Source organism: Sceloporus occidentalis, unplaced genomic scaffold (assembly GCF_023333645.1).
Source record: "Sceloporus occidentalis isolate IW3139 unplaced genomic scaffold, rSceOcc1.0.p SCAF_8, whole genome shotgun sequence".
NCBI lineage: Eukaryota > Metazoa > Chordata > Lepidosauria > Squamata > Phrynosomatidae > Sceloporus > Sceloporus occidentalis.
This window is the reverse complement of record NW_028316988.1, coordinates 32,780,821-32,801,484: the sequence shown is the minus strand read 5'-3', so window position 1 is coordinate 32,801,484 and position 20,664 is coordinate 32,780,821. Positions and strand designations below refer to the sequence as shown.

The 20,664-nt window shown below is 58.5% G+C and overlaps 3 protein-coding genes across 6 annotated transcripts; all 3 read left to right on the top strand.

Moving 5' to 3' along the window:
• The first annotated feature begins 488 nt into the window (after positions 1–488).
• On the top strand, positions 489–3,630 carry PRRG3 (proline rich and Gla domain 3). Its single transcript, XM_089536066.1, has 3 exons — positions 489–1,102; positions 1,425–1,585; positions 2,314–3,630. Exons 1-3 carry the CDS (start codon positions 1,066–1,068, stop codon positions 2,881–2,883), a joined length of 768 nt encoding a protein of 255 aa, XP_089392192.1. The 5' UTR covers positions 489–1,065; the 3' UTR covers positions 2,884–3,630.
• Positions 3,631–5,089: 1,459 nt separating this feature from the next.
• Positions 5,090–8,873, top strand: LOC149308586 (mitochondrial fission factor-like). The gene is made up of 7 exons (XM_089536065.1): positions 5,090–5,292; positions 5,773–6,045; positions 6,278–6,432; positions 7,370–7,464; positions 7,657–7,845; positions 8,532–8,610; positions 8,741–8,873. Exons 2-7 carry the CDS (start codon positions 5,847–5,849, stop codon positions 8,870–8,872), a joined length of 849 nt encoding a protein of 282 aa, XP_089392191.1. The 5' UTR covers positions 5,090–5,292; positions 5,773–5,846; the 3' UTR covers position 8,873.
• Positions 8,874–10,152: 1,279 nt separating this feature from the next.
• On the top strand, positions 10,153–19,667 carry CNGA2 (cyclic nucleotide gated channel subunit alpha 2). Of its 4 annotated transcripts, XM_089536061.1 has the most exons (9): positions 10,153–10,204; positions 11,862–12,018; positions 12,477–12,636; positions 14,414–14,608; positions 14,814–14,927; positions 15,454–15,624; positions 16,232–16,339; positions 17,073–17,179; positions 17,735–19,667. In XM_089536061.1, exons 4-9 carry the CDS (start codon positions 14,460–14,462, stop codon positions 19,168–19,170), a joined length of 2,085 nt encoding a protein of 694 aa, XP_089392187.1. In that variant the 5' UTR covers positions 10,153–10,204; positions 11,862–12,018; positions 12,477–12,636; positions 14,414–14,459; the 3' UTR covers positions 19,171–19,667. The 4 variants fall into 4 exon arrangements, with proteins under 4 accessions (XP_089392187.1, XP_089392188.1, XP_089392189.1 ...); XM_089536062.1 differs by lacking the exons at positions 10,153–10,204; positions 11,862–12,018 and adding an exon at positions 12,158–12,212; XM_089536063.1 differs by lacking the exons at positions 10,153–10,204; positions 11,862–12,018; positions 12,477–12,636 and adding an exon at positions 13,116–13,152.
• Positions 19,668–20,664: the final 997 nt, after the last annotated feature.

The following is a 20,664-nucleotide window of genomic DNA, read 5'->3' as shown; positions in this document are numbered from 1 at the left end:
GGCGGGAAGCCGGCTTTGGCTCCTTCGTTGGAGCCTCCTTTTGTTCGAGGGCTTTCGCTCCCCATCTGGATCTGCTGCCAGCCGTGCTTTGGGGTTCAGCTGCGGAGACCAGAGGTCTGTGGGACTGGAGACCCCTGCAGCCGCGTGAGGCTTCATTCATCCCTCCAATAATTAATCCAGAGCATTTCTACTCGGCTCTTCGGCCGCAAAGGCTCATGGGACCGTTCAAAGGCTCATGGGACCCCCATAAGGCGCAGACTGTTGGCGGGGGGCACAAAGAAGAATGGCCCCGCAGGAGCCTCCTCCCCGACCAGCCCCTTTCCCGGCTGCCCCCCCCGAAGCCACCCCCTCCTCCTCCTCCTCTTCGCTCCCTCTGACCGTCGGGGGACTGAGCCTGGACTACAGTCCCCAGAAGCCTTCGCGGCTCCCCTCCCCCTCCCTGCCTCTGCTCTGACGTAAAGGGGAGGCGGGCCCCAAGAGCGTGATTGGCCGGACGAGCGCCTCAGCCCCGCCCCTTCGCCGCCCCCCTCGAGGGGCGCCTCCTCCAAGACCCCCGGCGCCGCTGCTGGCTCTGAGCGGTCCCCGACCCACCGACTGGAAAAAGGGGCCAGGAGGGTGAGGACGGGCCTTGGGGAAAGGGGCGCTCCTCCTCGGCCGGCGGAAGGGTCTCGGGGCGGGGGGCGTTGCCGTCGCTGCTGGAAGGAAGGAAGGAAGGGGCCCCCTCCTTCCCTCCCTTCGGAGACCCCCCCAATTCGTGGGTGCGGGGCGCCTGACGTCAGCAGCGGAGCATCGCCCCCTCCCTCCTCGCTGTTGCCATGGCAACCTCCTAGGACGGCGGGGTATTTATAGAGGCGGAAGCGGGGGGCGGGGGTCTGCTCTCGGGGGTCTCCATGGGGAGGGAGGGAGTCTTCCCGGGCCGCCGGGGCCCCTCGGGGGCCCCTCTGCCTCCAGCCTCCGAGGGATCGGGGTCCCATCCAGCTTCCCTTCCAGCAAGAGGCGAATCGGGGCCTCCGGGGGTCCCTTCTGGAGACTTCTCCCGCTGACCCCTCCTTCTCTTTCCGACGGATGAGTGACCGGTGGGTGAGCAGGACGAACATGGCAAGTAAGTAATAACCCCCCCCGGGAAAAAAACAAGATGGGGGCGAGAGGAGAGAAAGCGCTCCTTCCCCCAACCTCTCTTGCCAGGGGCCGGGGATGGGGGGCATGCCATGCTTCCTTCCCTGGGGCCCTGGCAGAAGGCAGGGGAGTAGACCAGGAGCAAGGAGCCCCACTTGCCCATGGGCTCATTTGGGGGTGCCAGGGGCAGGGTCTCCTCTGGGGCCACAAGGAGCGAGGGGAGGGGGCCTGGGGTTCCCTGAGGCTTCTTCCTGCCTGCCCCCCATGGCTCCCCATCCCTCTCCTGCCCCTTCCTTCCTTGCTTACAGCCTTCCTGGCGGCCCAGAATGCGCACTCGCTGCTCAAGCGCCTCCCTCGGGCCAATGCCTTCCTGGAGGAGTTCCGCCAGGGCACCATCGAGCGCGAATGTGTGGAGGAGATCTGCAGCTACGAGGAGGTCAAGGAGGTCTTTGAGAACAAGGAGAAGACGGTAGGGGTCCGGCCGGCCGGCCAGTGGGGCAGGGGTCCTGCGTGTGATGGCTGCGTCCCATCCCCTGCCCCTGAGATGGCTGCACCCGTGGGGGTCAGGGTCCCGCTCAGGGCCATGGTGGGCAAGGGAGGCATGGGGCCTCTGCTGACCAATGTACCCCTTGGCCCAAAGGAAACCCTGGCGCTGGAGGCCTCAGCTGGCCTGTGTTAAGCCCCTTCCCATTGTACCCAGGATGCTGCTGGGGCTAAAGGGCACCCTACAAACTGGGCAGGGAGAGAGGAAGCCCTCCTGAAGCCAACAGGGATTGCGGGAGGGGGGGGGGGGGAGGTTGAAATACACTGGAGAAAGGGGGGGTCAATGTAGACAATAACATCAGACAGGCATTGGGGGTGAAAAATTTGTTTTTGTCACGTAAAGTTAAAAGTGAATGTTTAGGAAGATGTGCCTCTCGGGCAAAGGCATATGGCTCTGTTCTGTGTAATACTTGCCCACAGGAATGACTTTTTGGTAGCACAGATTGTGAGTGGGGCAGATTCACACAAGCATTTGGGCAGGGAAGAGGCTCTGGAATTGGCACACACCTTGCACCACCTCCTCCTCCCCTCAGTTAGGGGCTGCTTCCTTCCCAGGCTGCTTGCTGCTGTCCCAGAATCCTTTGCACCAAGACCCACAATGCACCTGGGGGCACAGTTAACCCAACACTTGTTTTCTCTCCCCACCGGCTGCAGATGGAGTTCTGGAAAGGCTATGCCTACTCGGTCAAGGACCCCGGCGAGGGCTCTGGCCGCTCAGACGCCATGTATGTGGTGGTACCCTTGCTCGGCGTGGCCCTCCTCATCGTCATCGGCCTTTTCATCATCTGGCGATGCCAGCTGCAGAAGGCCACTCGCCACAGGCCCTCCTACACCCAGAGCCGCTACCTGGCCGGGCGCACTGGACGTGGCCTGCCCAGGGTGATGGTCTACCGTGAGGCCTCCCACCACAGCCAGAGCGATGCCCATGGGCAGCAGCGGGACCCTGGCACCGGGGCCGGCAGCAGCCGACGAGGGACTGGCGAAAGCCGATGGGGTCTTGGCCCCACCAGCCATTCAGACAGTTCCCTGCAGCCCCCCTCCAACCTGCCCGCCTCCAGACTGTCCAGCGCTACCCCTCCCCCTTCCTATGAGGAGGTGACCAGGCACCCGAGGGCAGGGAGTGGCAGCAGCAGCGCCTGCGAAGAGTCCAGCCCCTCCTACAGTGACCCACCGCCCAAGTATGAGGAGATTGTGGCTGCCGCTGCCTCTGCCCCGGTGAAATGACTGTGTGGGCACTGCCAACTCTGTGCCCCAGTCTTTTGGACTGACCAGCTGATGCCATCACAGAGCAGCCTTATCGTCCCCTCGCCAAAGTCCCAGTGGTGCCTGGACTCTGCATGCCCCCTTCACTTGCGGGATCTCATGGAAAGCAAGGAGAACCGTCCCCTCCGTGCCTCCCGGCCTCCCCCTTGGACCACTGCCCCCTCAGCCGGGAGGTGGGGCTGGATGCAATGTCCGTGGCCCTCCAGGAAGGGAATAGCACCTCTCTTTGTGAGTGGAGGGCTCCTCTGGTCAGCAAAGGATCTTTCCCACCCTCCCCCTCCTCATGTGTGGGGCAGAGGAAGGGACTGTGTGAGTGTCCTGGGAAAGGCCAAGGACCCCATGCACTTGAGTCACTCATCTCTCCCTCACCTGGGTGGCAAAGGAAAGAGAGGAGGGCACCCCTCTGCCCCCCCCCACACGTGTCCTCCATTTCTCCAAAGACGGGCCCCCCTGCCCCTTCTGGGAAGGGGCCGCAGCCCCACAACCGTTGGTGGGAGGGGCTGCCACTGTCTCCCAGGTCTGTGGAGCAGTCCTTTGCTGGAAGACCTGCGAAAAGGAGATGCCCCCAGGAGGATCCGATCTGTAACTTGGGTGCCCCACCTTCCCTTCCCAGCACCCCTTTGCACATGCGCATGCATGCCCTCTCACAGACACACATCCTTCTCAATGGTGCTAAGGCATAGCCAGATAATACCTGTTGTCTCTTTATGTGTGCTGCTTTGTTGTATTTATACAGTTTGTTTAAACCAAGAGAAATGTTAATTTAAAGTGGGAGGTCAGTGGGTTATTCCAGGCATGTGCTGGAAAGCTAATGCGGGCAAATCAAGCCTGTATGGAAACCAGGTGGTGTTTTGGGGGGCAACATGTTAAAGTGAGGGTTTTGCCAGACCAAAATCCTGGGGGGGAGGGTTGGGGGGGATTAGCTCTGTGGAGGCCGGAGGCCCCTTGATTTGCACGTTTGGGAGGGGGCTTGCCTGCTAATGCGGGGGCAGACACAAAGCCAGGCCTGGTCCTCTTGATTTCCTTGTTCCTCTCACACTTCGAGCTGGTTTTAAACCGAAACATGGAACCAGTCTGGCTAGTGGGTTTCCCCCACGATGCAGCTGCAGAAGAGACTGAGGTGAGACCTCCGGTTGAGAAGACCCTGGAGACCCCCAAGGACAGCAACCCGTCTGAAGTGGACCTTTGATGTGGAGGGTGAAGGCAGTGCCCTGGGCTTCAGGGGCCCAGATCGCTTTGGGGCCAGTTGCTCTCCCTGGGCGGGCTGGAAAGAGCTGGTCATGGGAAGCCATTCCTCGGAGGGGGCACATAGCCAGGCTCCACATGGCATCTGTGTTGAGGCTTCGTCCCAAGACCACCTTCCCGCCTGGCCTTAATGCCCCCTCCACAAGGGTTTTGGGATGGTATCAGGCAGCAGGTGGGATAAAGCCATCCAGGTGTGTCTGGTCCTGGGAAGCTGCAAATGCGGCCTCTTCCTTTTGTGTGTTTAAAGGGCCCCTCCCTGCAGGCGGCCTCTCAGGTCCCAGGTGCCTCGCTCCTTGCTGCCGGGGCTGCTGCTGCTGCTGCTGCGAAGAGAGGGACAAACAAAGCAATGGCCCACCGACTGGAAAGGCCGAGTGTGCCTCCCAGCCCCAGCCCCAGGGAGAGCAGTGGCCACAGGCCCCAGCCCTAGTTTCCCCGGCAAGGAAAACAATGCTCCAAGCTCTACAGCAAAGACTTTTACACTCTCTCTCTCTCTCTCTCTCTCTCTATATATATATATATATATATATACATATACATATATACATACACACACACACATACATACATACATACATGCAGATGGCTATATGGAGTGAGAATTGTGCCAATGGGCTCAGGAAAGGAAAAGGTGCCTAAAGCTGGAGACTATGAAAACAACGAAGACAAGGGCCACAGATAACTTACGTCACTTTAGAAAGAAGATGATGAAGGCACTTCAGTCCCAACTTCGACCTGAAAGACCCCTCCGTTGGCTTCCAAAGTATGGCTGCAGTTCTTTCCCTCTTTGTCCTCCTGTGCCGCCTTTTTCCGGCTGATGATGGAGGCCCTTTCGCGGGGTTTTCCGAGGCGGAGAGAGTGTGACTCGCCCAAGGCCACGCTTGAGCAGCGGGGACTCGAACCCTGGTCTCCGGAGCCGCCCTCCGAGGACCCTCCCGGGCCGTCCCTGCCTCCCTTCCGCCCCAACGACTGACCCCTTCAGGCGGCGCCGCGCACCGGAGGGAGCCAGCCCTGGGGGCGGGGCAGCGCCTGGCCAATGGGCGCCGGCTGGGCCTCGCTGACGTCATCGGGACGGACAGCTGCCCGGCGGCGGCGGCGGCGGCGGCGAGTACCGGGAACTCCCCAAAGGCAAGGGAACGGGGCCGAGGCGGGAGGAAGGTTGAAGCGCCGGAGAGGCCAGACCCAGCCTCTCGGCCCAGTACCCCCCCCCCCGGAGTCCGGCCGAGGGCCCTCCCGCCTCCCCCCCTCGGGACGAGCCGTGACTCTGAGCATGGACCGAGTGCAGAGCCCCTACCCCCCACGTACCTGGGGCTGGGCGGCGGGGCTTCTCCCCTTCCCTCGCCCGACACCAGGGGAGGGAGTCCCGGAGGCCGGTCTGGGGGAGCCTCGGGCGGAGAGGCCCGGTGCCCCCGAGGGCTGCGGGAGGCTGGGGGGGGGGGCAGGAGGAGCGGCCCCCGCCTGGCGACCTTGGTCCAACAGGAGGCGCCCGGTGCCTCCAGAGCAAGGGCCAGAAGAGGTTCAGGCCGGCCCCCGCCGGTCGGGGCTTCGCCGGAGGGAAGGCATCCAGGCCCTCCCAGCCCCGCTTCACCTGGGGCCTTGCTCCCTCAGGCGGCGGACAAGGAGGAGGAGGAGGAGGAGCGTCTTCGGCGGCCCCGATCCCCTTCCTCGGCTGCCCTCCAGCCATGTGGGTCGCGGTGGGGCCCAGCCCGGAGGGGCTCCCCGGCGGCGACGCGGCCTTCACGGCGGCCATCAGCCGGAGGATGCAGGTCCCGGTCCGGCTGCGGCTCCTGGGGGCCTGGGAGGGGCCCGGGGCCTCGGAGCCGGAGGGGGTCCCCGCCGCCGCCCTCCAGATGCAGGTCCCCGACCGGCTCTGCCTGGCAGGTAAGGGACGGGAAGGCCCCCTGCCGCCCCCTCCCTCCGTGGGGCTTCATTGCCAGCCCCCCCCCCCAGGAAAGAGGGTCCCCGGGCTTCCCCCGCCCTCTTCCCCAGGCGATGCATTGGCTGAGGCCGGGGGGCAAGGGGGGCCGTGGGAGGAGGGGGTTCCTGGAACTCTTTCGGAGGAGCGAGAAGGAGACCACCTTGACCTCCCTCCCTCCCTGCCTGGTTTTTGCAGAAATGCTGGAGGTGGCTTCCAGGTCTCTCTCGGGTCCGTGGCCCCCTTCGGCGGGCGATGCCTCCCTGGATCTGGCCCTCCAGGCGGCGCTTGATGGGCAGGAGCCCTTCCTGAGCCTCGTCTCCTCCTCTGGGGCCCAGAAACGCAAACGCCCGGTAGGCCTCCGGCGCTACAGGGGCCTGCTTCTCCTTGCCAGGGAGGGAGGGTGCTGTTTTCTGGGGCCATCCTTCGGCTTCCGAGGGGACCCCTCCCCAAACACACACTTGAAGAGCCAGGGGTCGTTGCCCCCTCCCCATACACAGGAGAGGCCTTTGATGCCAGTTGCCAGCTGCGCCAGCTGTGTTGCAAATGGGACATTTCCGGGCAGATGTGGGGGGCGGCAACAAGAGAGGCCATGCTGCCCATGCCAAGAGGACTCTTGGTAACCAGACTTCGCCCACCAGGCAATTGCCAGTCTCTAGAATGACCGTCAACTGGGGCCTTTGCTCCCTGGGCACAGCAGTCAGGACAGCTACCAGCCCCAATGCCAGCTGGCATTTTGGGTTGCCTGCAGGTGGGCAGGAGGGTCCAGTTCGAGGCTGACTGGGATGAGTCTTGGGGGGGGTGGCCTGCAGCATCTCCCCCCCCCCTGCCACCTGCCAAGTGGGGTGGGCTTCCTACTGGATATAAAGTTGTGCATGCATGTCTGGGGAAGGAGGATTTTCTCTATAAACCCAAACAATGCCCTGGTTTCCCTGCTCTCACTGCCCAGGCTTCTGAAAGCACAGACCTCTGTGATCTGGAACATGGCACTGTTGGTCCTAATGGAGATGTAATAGGTAATGGCAGTGGCAGAGAGTCCCTTAGGCAGTTCTTCTTATGTAGGATCACATCTCCGGACTGTTGTGGGGTGGGGGTCCCCGGCTACAGTGCCCCTGTGCTTGCAGGCCAGCCTTCCAACCGCCACTTGACAAAAGGGGTCTCCCCATGGAGGCTTTCTGGAGAGGCCTTGCAGCAGTAGTGTTGTAGAAAACTGCTACTGTGACCTTATAACACTGTGAGTTCTCTCTCTCACTAAACTCACAGCGGACGATGGCCTCTCACTCCCCACAGGGACATCTCAGCCGAGCCCGGAAGGAGAGAGGTGAGTGCCCCATGGATGCTCCCCATCTGGCCATGGAGGCTGCTGCCCGGCAGAGGCAGGACTGGTAAGAGAAAGAAAGGCTGGCACAGGTGGTGAGGGAGGCGATTTGGCTGGCAGAGATGCAGGGCCTCTCTCTGGGCCCAGCCCTGCAGAGCCAAGGGCCACAGTGGGGTGAATGGGGGGGCTTCAGTATGGTTCTGCCCCTTCTGCCACCAGAGGGAGTAACAGGGTCTGGTTGTGTCCCTGTGCCCTGCAGGCTGGAGCACAGCATGGCCCCCGGTGGCTGGAGCCGGCCAAGGGCTCTTCTGCCCCCAACCCCCCAGTTCCCCCTCTTCCCCCGGGGGTCCCGGATCTACTCCCCACAGAACGTCTTCCAGGTGCTGCGTTTCCTGGGTCAGCAGCTGGTCCAGCTCTTCCAGAGGCCTCTCCCAGCCCCCTTCCCCAGGTGACGCTGGGGCTGCCCAGCTTTGCTCAGCCTGATGTGCTGCAGATTGGGGCAGCTTCCTAATCTCTGGGTGTGTGTTTGGGCTTTGTGTGCCGTCTTTCTGCAGTAGGGACTAATCTTGGGAGTCAATGCATGTGTCAATGCATGTGTTGGGCTGGCCTTTCCTTTGCACTCTGCCCCAGTCCAGCCACAGCTACGTTGCCCCCCTCAGCCCCCCCCCAGCCCTCAGCTCCCCTCCAACCTGCCACCAGGATGGCTCCCCTTAGGCAGAATGGGGAGGGGAAGGGAGACTGGCACCTTGGCTCACCTCCAACAAGAGAGATGGGGTTGGACTGCACCTCCCCAAGGCTCCCTCACACCGCCAACAGTTGGGGATTCTGGGTGCTGGAATATGAACTCCTCCCCCAGAGGGGTTGAGACAGATACTGTGAATACCCCTGCCACATGTTGTTATTATTATGTCTATTTATATAGCGCCATAGGCTTTACATAGCGTAGCTGTTATCAGCGGGGAAGAAGGAGGCAAAGGTGGGGTGGAAGGAAGGTGGAAATGGCGTAAATATTTAGCAAGCAAATAATGGGGGAACTATTAAAAGGATGGCTTTGCTCAGGTGCAGGGAAGTGAGATGAAATGTTTAGGGATGACAGCCAGGGATGATGGGTCCTGTCTGCTTTTCCCTTCTTAGTTCTCCGGAGGTGACCCTGGTTCTGGAGAGCTCCCTGGAGGAGTTTGGCCCCACTGGCATCCTGGCAATGCAGAAGCAGGTACCAAAGCTGCCCCCACCCCCAGCGGCCTGACCTTTGCTCCTTGCCTTTCCTGGGGCTCTGTCTGTGTGTCCTTGGGATGCAGGCACTGGTCATCCCCTGTCTCCCCTTTTCTTTCTCTGAAATGCAGCTGATGAGGATCTCTGGGCGGCTGCAGGCGCTGGAGGAGCAGAGCATGGGCTGGCGCCAGAAGCAGCTGCTCTTCTACTCGATCCTGGTCTCAGCCTGCGTCCTCAACATGTGGCTTTGGCTTCGGAGATGACTTCGCACCCCTCTGTCCCTCCACTTTGTTAGTAGCCCACCTGTTGCTGCATAGATGTCCTGGGAGGAGACCCAGAGAGGGAAGGAGGGAGGGGAGCCTGAGGTGGGAAAGGAAGTAGGAAAGGGCTGTGACCCAGAAGGGCCATGGGGCAGAAAAGGAAAGAGGGCACAATTACGAACAGCACGAGTGATGCTGGGAGGCCTCCAGAGATGCCACAGTGATGACAACTGGGCAGAGTAGCCCCCTTTCCCTCGCCCCAGAGGCTAGTTTACAGTTGGGGTGAGTCTCTTTGAAAGGCCAACTGGCATGGTATGATGGCATGCTTTTGGGGCAGATCTCCTTACACTCAGGGCCAAGGAAGCCCCAGTGGATGGACTTTGCAGCAGTACAAGGGGTCATTGAGCTGACCAGATTGCTGTGTGTGCCCACACATTTCCAAATGCCCATTGTCATCCAGCTACAGGGATGACTATACAGTGAAGGGAGAGGCTCCTACCTTGCAGGGCTGGTGTGCATTGATGCACAGCCGGATTAAGGATTTGTCCATGACTCCCAGGTAAAGCTTTTCTTAGTAAAATGTTTGAGAGCAGCTGCTGCTTTTCCCATTGGTTTCTGCTGGGATTTTGCTGTGGAGGACTGAACCAAGCCATCTCTGTGAGGTTCCACAGCCCCCGACAGCAGCTCCAGCTGGGCCTTTGGGGAACTCTGGAGGGGCTTCTCTACTAGTCCCCACCCACCCAACAGAATCTGCAGTGCTGGTGTTCAACTGACAGCATGTGAAGGAGCTTGGCATGACCAAATCCTAATAAAATGCCTGGTAAATGGACCCATGTTTGTCTGTGTGGGGAATGATCTGGGGACAGACAGAGACCCCCCCCCCACCGCCTCTGTTTGGTCCCTACAATCCATCTTCACAGTTCCAGCATGGGTCCTTGAGGCGAAGGTGACAGTTGGGGTTAACACCAGCCCTTTGCCCCCCATGCCCTTCCTCCTGGAGCTGGCAGTTTGCCTCTCACAACACACACACACACCCATACACATACACCACTCACCTGCCTCTGCCCCAGAAAGGACTCTTGTGGGTTTGGTGGTTGCATGTTTTGCAACAGAGACACACCGGGGAGCTTTCCAAGGAGCAGCGGTGGCTGGCACTTCTCCAACCTCCTCCGTTTGTTCCAGAGCGATGGGCCTGTGGGCTGAGTGGCTTTGCTCCTGCAAGCTGCCTGTGATTTCCTTACACAGCCACAAGTGTCTTTCCAGGCTACATTCGCTGCTTGGCTGAAGAGCGGAGTCCGCCACCCAATGGCTGCTCCTGGCTGGACCATTTCAGAGGTGGGCCCTGCAGTTTCTTTGGGAAGTCTGGTACACACACACTCATGCACCGAAGGGACCGCAGAAGCTTTTCCCTGCACTGGTGCTCAGAAGAGAAGCATGCCTCTGAGCATGTGCTGGCTGCCTTCTGGGAGCTGGGGCATTAATCGCATGCCATGCTCAGGTGGAAGAGGCTCCTGGTTCAATCTGTGATAAAGGACCTGCTGCCTGGTCGCAGGGACCCCCTGCTCTCTCTCAAAGCCTGGGCGGATCTGGCACAGCCCAGGGCTAGCCAGGAGGCCTCCAAGTCCCTTTCTTTGCCAGGCCCCCAGTGAGCCCTGACCAGCACCCGCCACAACACAGAGACCACAGTGCTGCTGGGCAGTAGGTGTCTTTGTTTCACAACCAGAGTGTGACAGGAGTGTGGGGTGAGTGACAGCACACTGAAGAATAAAATGAGGAAGGGAGTTGTCTAGAGATGGATTATTAGCTTATTTTAGTTTATTTCAGAAAGGCCCTTTTGAAGAACAAAGAGGTCTTCTAATTAGCAACTGCTCCAGCAATTGCAGGCAGCAACAGGCATCTCCTGAAAGCAATCTTCTCAAAGGAGGATGCCTCTTCCAAGACCTGCTGCTGGGGTTGTTTTCCTTCTAAGTCCTGCTTCAGATGAAAATCAATAAATTCACTGTATGGGCTTTAACAAATTTTAAAAATCAGCTTTTTTTTTTTAACAAATAGCCCTATCAAACCAGGAAAGGTGAGCTGCCAGAGAATTTTAGGGCTTGTTATTGCGAGGAGGAGGAAAGCAGGGTGGGGGAATATCTTTCCAGGAGAGAGGCCCTCTGTGCCCAGCCTTAGCCTTGGACTGAGAGCAGTAGGTTTCTCTCAGACCCTGGTGACTGGCAGGTCCCTCTGAGCAGCTCCTCTGATGTTCAGCCCCACCTGCCAGCCAGGCCAAGGGGTGAGAAAAGAGTGGCGGCGGAGGCAGGTATCCAGGCCCACCTTTTAATGCAGCAAAGCTGTCCATCCCTGTTAGAGATGTGGTGTAGCTGACCCCCCCCACACACACACACACACCCACACACCCACCCACACACACTTTGGACCTGGCTGCCTCTTCCAACGGGAGGCACAGGAAGGAGGGTTAAGCAGTGGGCGGGAGGCTGAGGCAACCAACAAGGGAACAGGAGCAGCAGCACCAAGGTCCCTAGGTGCTGGCAGTGTGGCAGAGCCAGCGCTTGTGGCTGCTACAACTTTGCTCAGGACTGGAGGCAGTGCGCAGGTAGCAGCAGCCTCTCTCTTGACCTGCTTGACTCCAAGGCCACTTGGCTGGAGCAAAGGGAGGGAGCTGCCAGCTGAGCTCCAGGTGTGGGGTCAAGAGAGCCGCTTTCCCACCTCATGGGCCCCTCAGGGTCTGCCAAAGGCCATCCTCATTTCCTGGGTCCCAGCCGGAGAGGAAGGGGAACTGAGGCCCACCACTGGCCAGCCAGCAAAGCCACCTGGAAGGGCCACTGCCCTTGCTGACCAGCCCAGCACCCAACCTAGATTCGATCTCAAAGTGGAGTCTGTGCAGTGGCGCTGAGCAGTGAGTAAACATGGGACAATGTTGCACATGCACAGAGTGTGTGTTGTGTATTTATTCTTTTTCTTCATCCTGATGGGCATTTTCTGCACACAGGTTGGGGGCTGGGGATCTCTCTTGCTTCTGAATTTCTCACAGCCTCAAAGAGCACCAGGAGGTGACTCTGCTTTGAACAAACGGACCCAGCCGAGGGGACGGCAGCTGAGGAATTGGGAGAGGGCTTTTGGGAACATCCAACGCGGAGCCTTGTGAGGTGAGAAATCCCTGTGTGTCACTAATGAACATGGACTGTCTAGAGACCAGGACTGGCAGAGTAGTCTACATTCCCAGCCTCCCTCTCTCTCTGTGTGGCTCAAACAGATGCTTCCAACTGCCCTAGAATGTTCTCCTCTTGTCCATCACACAGAGATGACTGTGACACACTTGGCTGAAGGCCTCCACATCTGGGTCTGTCCACTGTTGCGTCCTTCCCTTGGCACAGTGCTGCCTGCTTTGGGCTGGGTCTCAGAGACAGAGGCAGAGGTTGCTGGAGGTGACCCCTGTCCTCCCTCCCACCCCCCAAAGGGGCACTGGGTGGTATCAGAGGGCAGGAGGGGTGGCTGTGGGGGGTACCTGGTGTCTTCAAGGGGGCTGTCCCTGGCCAGAGGGGTTGACTGGAGGGACATACTCTCTCCTTGACTCCCTTCCTCTTTCCTCTTCCATCAACCTCAGGTCCCCTTGGCAACCGATGGGATCCACTCCAGCAAAGCCAGCATGGCTGTGATTCCCCCTCCGTCAACAACAGCCCCCCTGTGAACTTCTTAAAACATGTAGGGAGCTGGGAGCACAGCTTCAGATCACAGTGGAGACAGTACCCCTGAAGCACAGAGAGGTCAGTCCTTGGAAGGTGGGGGGGTCCATGGTGTCCCACTCCCTGCTACAGCCATTCTATTTGTGTGCATTTTTCTCAATCTCTCTCCTGCCCTCCTCCCCCAAATATTATGGTTTGGGCCCAGTTGGAGAGGACTTTAGGAGGCGAACTGGGTGCCAGTGGGAGGCCAGAGATGGGTGCTTGGGAGTCTCACAGCCCTGCAGCCAGGGCTTCCTCCTCCACATGAGGCCTCCTGCTGCTCCCCTGACCCCAGGGGCCTCACTCTCTACCAACATGGTGGGGGCAGGGAGGGTCCAGTCCACATGTGGGCTCCCCGTGAGCACATGCAGGCCTTCAGCTGCCTGTGAGGAGGGAGACCACCCCACCAACCCCACGCCTGTGCTTTTCCCAGCCACTGAAGGGCCAGAGGCCTTGACTTCTGGGGGTCCCACCACTCTGAGAATCCCCTCCCCACTCTGCCAGAGATCTGGAGTTTCAAGAATGAATGAGCCTCAGAGTTAGATGGAGATGATGATGGTACCACTTCTTTCAAAACCGGACCCTCAGAACCAGTCAGTGGGGCATAGGACTAGGTCTTGGCATGAGAGATTTTGAGCTGCCCTGCCATGGCCTCTGGCTTGACAATGCAGGGCTGGCACTCATGGCAGGGTTTGTCATAGTCCTCATGGTGGCTTGGCTGTGGGCCTCTTGGGAGGGAGAAGGGAGCACCTGCACCTGTTGCCAGGGAAGGGCCTGCTGCGGATGCTGTCGCCACGGCAACCGGGACAGAGATGAAGGTCTCTGAGAGAAGCCCTGCATGATAATAATAATAATAATAACAGGGAGGAAGGCCTGGGAGATGGAAAGAGGGGTGGAAAAAGAGGCCGAGGGGAAAGAAGGGTGGGAGGCCTGCCCCCCTCCCAAGTTATTGAAATTCAGATGAGCAGCTGAACACATAAGGCTTTTTGTTCAGCCAGTCTCCATCCTTCACCTTTGGATGCAGGGTCAATCCAGAAGAAGGGACATTCCCCTCAAATAGCGTTTCTCATTTTGCTTTATCATCATTATCATCATCATCTGAGATAATCCTGTGAGGCAGTTGGGCTGCATCTCCATAACACAGATGGGAGACCAAGGGTCATCTGCCCAAGAGGGACCCAGGGTGGGTGGGGGTGATTTTGGACTGGGAAGGTGACTCTCAGGGCCAAAATGGGTGGGGGGCTCCTGGTGGGCACCAACTCTATTGCTGCCCTTCCACTGTCCCTTTAATTCTCAGGAAAAGGAACTTTGCCCACCTCCATCAACCATAATGCTGAGTGTGGCTGGACCATGGCCAGCAGTCTTTGTGGTTTGTTCTGGATCCCTCTGGGTGGCTGGGTGGGTGGGGGTACACATGCGTGTACAGACCCCAGAGAGCCACTTCCTGCAAGCCCCTGGTCGAACCCTGTGGCCGTTGGCAGTGGTGGCCCAATGTGGTGCCTGGGCAGAGCCAGGAAGCCAAGCAGGGTGGGGGCAGGGGTGTGTGGGTGGCCCTGGGTCCCATGGAAGGGGCCCGATCTGGTCTGGAGACACAGTGAAAATGACCTCATTCAGTCATTTCGGTGACTTGGCCACTGGCAGATGTGTGACAATACACCCTCACCCTGCTCCCAATATTTGGCCAAAGGGCACTGACTGACATTTATGGCTTGTATGACAAGAAAGAAAGTTACTCAATTCTCCTGACTTGTTCTGGTATTTAGGACGCAATTCCCTGTCTCTACCACTTGATTCAGTTCCCAAATGTCTTCTGGTGCAGGTTCACAGGTTGTGGGGGGTGCCAGTGTCCCTTCTGTGCATGGAAGATGACGACGAAAAAAAGCAATGGCACCAAGGCCCTCCCTGCCAACTGCCAGCCCCCAACGCCAGCCAGAAGGGCCTCGGAGAATAAGCCAGAGCAGGCCCAGCTCAGCAATCGCAACAGCAGGTGGGGGCGGGGACAAGGCAGCTGCAGGTGAGGCAAAGGCACTCTGCATGTGCCCTAGGCTGCATGCTACCAAACAAAATGGAGGGTTATGGGGGTCAATGAGAGAAACTCAGGATCTGGACAAAGGCAGAGACACTCCCCTTGCCCCGTGTTGGAGGTGGGATTCACCCCTCTCCCTACCCCTCTCGAGGTTTCACTGGCGTGTATGGTCCTTCTCTTCTCCTCCGCACAGTGGGTCCTCCAGTGTCCTCAATGACACATCCTCAGAGCTGCAGCAGTCGGCCAGCTTGGATGAAGCAAGACCGAAGCCCCACAGGTCCATCCGGAAGAAAAGGGAGCTTTCCAGGTATGTGTGGGGCTGGCCTGGCCTGGGGCTCTGTGGCGGAGCATGAGGGAGGCACTAAGGGGAGAGAGGCCAGACAGCTCCTGGGTGCTTCTTCTCTTGGGTGGGGCCTCCTTTGAGCCCACAGTGCATCTGTCTGCCCGGCTGCCTCTTTGGTAGAGCTGGGAAATGGATCAGGGCTCCTGTCTCTGCCCCTGAAGGCACTCACCATTGGACTCCCCCCGTGGCTCCTGTTCCCAATTTTGGATGGGGGGCAGTCCGATTGGGAGCCCCCTCTGGGGTTGAATTACCCCTTGGACACCGATGGCATGTATGATTCCTGCCTCTACGCACAACTCTGGTCCAGATTGATTCTGCTCTTTGGACAGGATTCTTCCTTCTAGCCGACTGGGCCCACCCTGTGGGCCAAGTGCTCTTCCAGGGCTGGTGCTTGGGGGTCACTTCCATGTAGGAGGAGGCCTTTGTAGGGGGGGGGCTCTCCCTGTGGAGCCAGGGGTCCCCGCTTGATGCTTCCCTCCCTCTCTTGCAGGGTAGCCCAGCTGGTGATGGCCCTCCGGGGGTGGATGAATAAAAGCCTGCAGAGGGAAGAGGATGTGCGGACAGACTCCTTCCTCGAGCGTTTCCGAGGGCCGGATGCAAACACCTTGGCAACCGCCATGGCAAGTGGAGACACCTTGACGGACCAGGATGAAAAAAAGAAGTGAGCAAACACCCCCTAAGATGGAGTCCCATTCACCCCCAAGCACTTTGCTGTCCACCTGTCTCCCTCTGCCAGTTTGGGACATGCTTGGGCCTTCATCCTGTTTAATCTCGACTAGAGTAGATTCACTGGAGCAATGGAATTCATCTGAGTGTTGACTTGCCATTCATCACTTGGTGGAAAGTGTCTGTTCCATAGGATGCCAGCTGGGAGGTGGAGGTGGGTGTGCATCTAGGAAATAGACCCTGGACTAGCCACAGGGTGATCCAGACCTTGCCACTGGCCAGGGCCCCCATTGCAGAGGAGAGGAGAAGGGCAGCGGAGGAGAGGCTGGGCCCATGGGGAAAGAAAACACATGGGGCCCTTCCTCCCAGAGGGCTGCAGAGGGGGGCTTGCTAATGGCCAGAGACATGTGAGGGTCCACAGGGTTGGCAGCAGGTGCCCAAGCAGGGAAGGGGGACCTCTCCTGTCCTTTTTGCCTCCCATCCTGACCATGGGGGTTTTGATGCTGACGTGGGCCCTGTCTCCCCCCATTACGATGCCCCTCTTCCTGCTGAGGGCTGGTCTGCCCACCCTGCTCCCTGCCCCACTCTGGTTCTGTTTGCAGGAAGAAGGAAAAGGTCTTTGTGGTAGATCCTGCCGGGGAGTTGTACTACCGCTGGCTCCTGGTCATTGCCATCCCTGTCCTCTACAACTGGAGCACGCTGGTTGCCCGGTGAGCAAGCTGCCTCCTGGTAGGCCCAGGCCCCCTCATGCACATGCCCATCTCTGGAGGGGGTCAGCAGGGAAGGGGGGGATTGTGTTTTCCACAGACCCAGAGCCGGTCTCATACAGCGGGGGGGGGGTGTTGGGCTGCATTTCTGGCTCCCACAAACCCTACAGGGAGTCCTCCGGCTGCCTCTCTGGTGCTGAAGCAGCTGCTGCTGCATTGCCATTTCCCAGCCGTGGCTCCTGGTGGTAGGGCATCACTAAGGGGTGCAGGGGGAGCAGCCTGGACTGGGTGAAAGCCCAGAGGTGGTGAACTCCCAGAGGGGTAGTCAGCCAACATCTTAAAAACCCACCACTGCCACCAGCCAAGGCACTCTGCAAAAGGGAGGAGGTTGACCCGGTTGCGGAGTATTGCCCCCTAGCTCACCCATTTGCCTGTCCAGCAAGCCGTCCAGTTTCTTTCAGGTCTGGCCAAGTGAGCGGGTGAAGTGGAGGGAAGGGGGGCTGGGCCATGCTCTGCTGCTGCCACTACCACTGTCCCACACCAAGTGACCCTATCTATAATGGTAGCTTTTTAGTGAGGGGGACCCAGTTGCCCTCTAACTGCCGCCTCCAGTCCCAGAAGTGAGAAAACCCTTATGGGAAGTGCTCCTGGGGCTCTGGCTTTGACCCTGTGTTTAGGGGTGGGGGGGGCACCCTTCTTTTCCCCAAGGATCACCCAGTGGTGCTTTTCTCCACAGCGCCTGTTTCAATGAACTCCAAAGGAGGTATGTAGTCTGGTGGCTTGTCTTGGACTACCTTGCAGACAGCATCTACATTGCTGACATTGTCGTCCGGCTGCGCACAGGTGTGTGTGTGGGTGTGGGTGTGGGTGCGCTTGTGCTGGAGATGTCCAGCTGGAGCAGAGTGGTCCCTTCCTTCCTTTCTTCCTTCCTTCCTGGCCCCAAAAAAGTGGATCTTACTAACAGCATTTATTTTTAAAAAACTATAGTGAGAATTTCTAGACAAAGAGATGATTCTTCACTGTTGGATAGTTTTTTGTAAAATTATCCACCTGGATATTAGCATTCAGGCACAGCAACAGCCTCTGCCATAATATCCAGCAGTTAAGAAATGACCGAAACGAGGAAAATGCGGGTCAGAACGTTCTCAGAGCATCACAGACACACTCACACACTTGAAGCCCTGGGAAGCTGGGAAACGTGTCCCTTGGCCTCTTGGTGGCGCCAGGAGAAGCCTGTCTTGTGTTTGGCTCCAGGCGGGTGAGCGGAGGGACACTGGCTGGCAGAGAAGAGGGGCAGATTGTGTGTGTGAGTGCGGGGTGTAAATGGGACATATGCAGCAGCCCCATTTGCTCTTTTTATGCCCCATTGTGTTGGGTCTGGCTCTCTTCCCTGGGCAGGCTTTCTGGAGCAGGGCTTGCTTGTGAAGGACCCCAAGAAGCTGCGGGACAAGTATATAGCCACCCTCCAGTTCAAGCTGGACCTTCTCTCCATTCTGCCCACGGACTTTGGCTACTTCGCCTTTGGGGTGCACCGCCCCGAGCTGCGCTTCAACCGGCTGTTGCGGTTCTCCCGCATGTTTGAGTTCTTTGACCGGACTGAGACCAGGACCAGCTACCCAAACATCTTCCGGATCTCCAACCTAGTACTCTACATTCTGATCATCATCCACTGGAATGCCTGCATCTACTATGCCATCTCCAAGGCCATCGGCTTCGGGGAGGACACCTGGGTGTATCCCAATATATCAGACCCAGAGTATGGCTACCTGACCAGGGAGTACATCTACTGTCTATACTGGTCCACACTGACCCTGACCACCATCGGAGAGACCCCTCCGCCCGTGCGGGATGAGGAGTACCTCTTTGTCATCTTTGACTTCCTGATTGGTGTCCTCATCTTTGCCACCATTGTGGGGAATGTGGGCTCCATGATTTCCAACATGAATGCCACGCGTGCCGAGTTCCAAGCCAAGATCGATGCCGTCAAGCACTACATGCACTTCCGCAAGGTCAGCAAGGAGATGGAGGCCAAGGTGATCAAGTGGTTTGACTACCTCTGGACCAACAAAAAGACGGTGGATGAGTGGGAAGTACTAAAGAATCTGCCAGACAAGTTGCGGGCCGAAATTGCCATCAATGTCCACCTGGACACCCTGAAAAAGGTCCGCATCTTCCAAGACTGCGAGGCAGGCCTCCTGGTGGAACTGGTCCTCAAGCTGCGCCCGCAGGTCTTCAGCCCCGGAGATTACATCTGCCGCAAAGGTGACATTGGGAAGGAGATGTACATCATCAAGGAGGGGAAGCTGGCAGTGGTGGCCGATGACGGCGTGACCCAGTATGCCCTGCTGACGGCCGGCTGCTGCTTCGGGGAGATCAGCATTCTTAACATCAAGGGCAGCAAGATGGGCAACAGGCGGACAGCCAATATCCGCAGCATTGGCTACTCTGACCTCTTCTGTCTCTCCAAGGAGGACCTCATGGAAGCCGTGACCGAGTACCCAGAGGCCAAGCGGCTCCTGGAGGAACGCGGTCGAGAGATCCTCACTAAGGAAGGGTTGCTGGATGAGGCAGCAGCTGCCAAGAGCACAGAGGGCCTCAGCGTGGGTGAGAAACTGGACCGGCTGGAGAGCAGCCTGGAGACACTCAGTGCCCGCTTCTCCCGCCTGCTGGCCGAGTACGATGCGGCTCAGATGAAGCTGAAGCAGCGTGTGGCCTCCCTGGAGGGCCAGGCCAAGCAGGACCCTCAGGCAGAGCTCTTCTCCCTTGGCTCCCTCAGCCCACCAGCCCCTAGAGGAGAGGAGGAGGGTCCCAGCCCTGAGGGTCTCCCCACCTAGCTCAACAAGGCTCACCTCCCTCCCCACCTCCCTCCTTCAGGGCTGCTGAAACAGGGGCTGCCTCTCTTCTCCCCAGCCGGATCCCCTATAGTTCTGGGGTTCCCTCCCCTCCTCCTCTTTTCCTTCTGCTTCCCACCAGAGCTGCCTTTGAACTGCCTCAGGGTCCGCAGGTGCCCACCTCCCCCCCCACACACACACACACACAGAGTCCACTTATGTGCCTCTCTCTTCTTTTCCCTTCTCTCATCCCCCCAGTACTCCCCTCTCCTCCCCACGTGGTCACAATTCCTCAGGAAGGGGGGCTCTGTTTGGGGCATTCCTGGCAAGAGCAAGAGGCCTCCCAAGGTGGGCTCAGCACCCACCTCCTTACAGCCTTATTTTGATAACTGCTTTGGAACACAATGACAAGAACATCTCCTTTTGCAAAACATGATTCCAGACTGTAGTACTAAAATCTGATTTTTTAAAGTTCCAGGTCAGATTGTGTTGTTGTTTTTTAATGGGGCTGGGGCTAGGCAAAGAGAAGGGCCTCCTCTGATGATCTCGGTGCTCTGCTGGGCTCCGAAAGGGAGAGACCTCCTTGTTAAATGGGTGGCTGCCTTTTGCCATCAGGGCCTTCCACACTCAAAGGCATCACCAGCCGCCCCCAGCCCAGCCCCACTCCCCCATAGATCTTGGTGGCAGAAAGCGCGCCCTCCTCCTCCTCCTCCTCCTTATTCTGGTGAAGGACGCAGGAGCTGACAGGCAAGCACTGCCTTTCTCTCGCCGTGGGCGCAGAAGGCGGAGAAGTACATCTCTGGCACTGCAGAGCAGCGACCTCTGCACAGCCCTCCCAGCACTGCCCAGGATGATGAGTCCTCCACCTCCTCCTCCCCTCCCTCCCTCTGACCCCTTCCAGCCCAAGGAAGGCCTTCTTTCCTAGGCAGAGGGCCCAAGGGGCGCCCACCAAGAGTTTCCAGGTCAAAAAAGCCCTCTTGGAGGTGGTTTACCATGGCTGCCCAAAGGGGGAAGGCCAAATTCTCCCTTCCGCGAGAAAAAAAGGAGGAGGATCAGGGCCCTTTGTTCCCGAGGAGAGCCTGCCGTCCTGTAATAATCTCTCCTGATTCCTCCTGACCGCATCTCTTTCCCCAAATCTGGTTTTATTGACCACGCCTAATCTCTCCTCTGATCTGATCTGATCCCATTAATCTCAGCCACCTAATCTGCTGGCGGCGGGTCCAGCTGCTGGGCTGCAGAAGGAGAGGATGCTTTGTTTTCCAACCAGGACAGTCTTGGACAAGCCCACCTCAAGGAAGCCAGATGCTCAGCTCAGTTTTGTAGTGCTTTTGAATTCTGTTCCTTTCTTCCAGAGTGTTAGCTGCCCTCTCAATTTTGTATCGTCTGCAAATTTGCAAAAGATTCCCTCCACACCTGCAACTAAACCATTGATAAAACACTGTTGGCCCCAGGAGAGGGTCCGAAGGCCCTCCGGTCCTCCCAGTCTTAGGCGGAGCT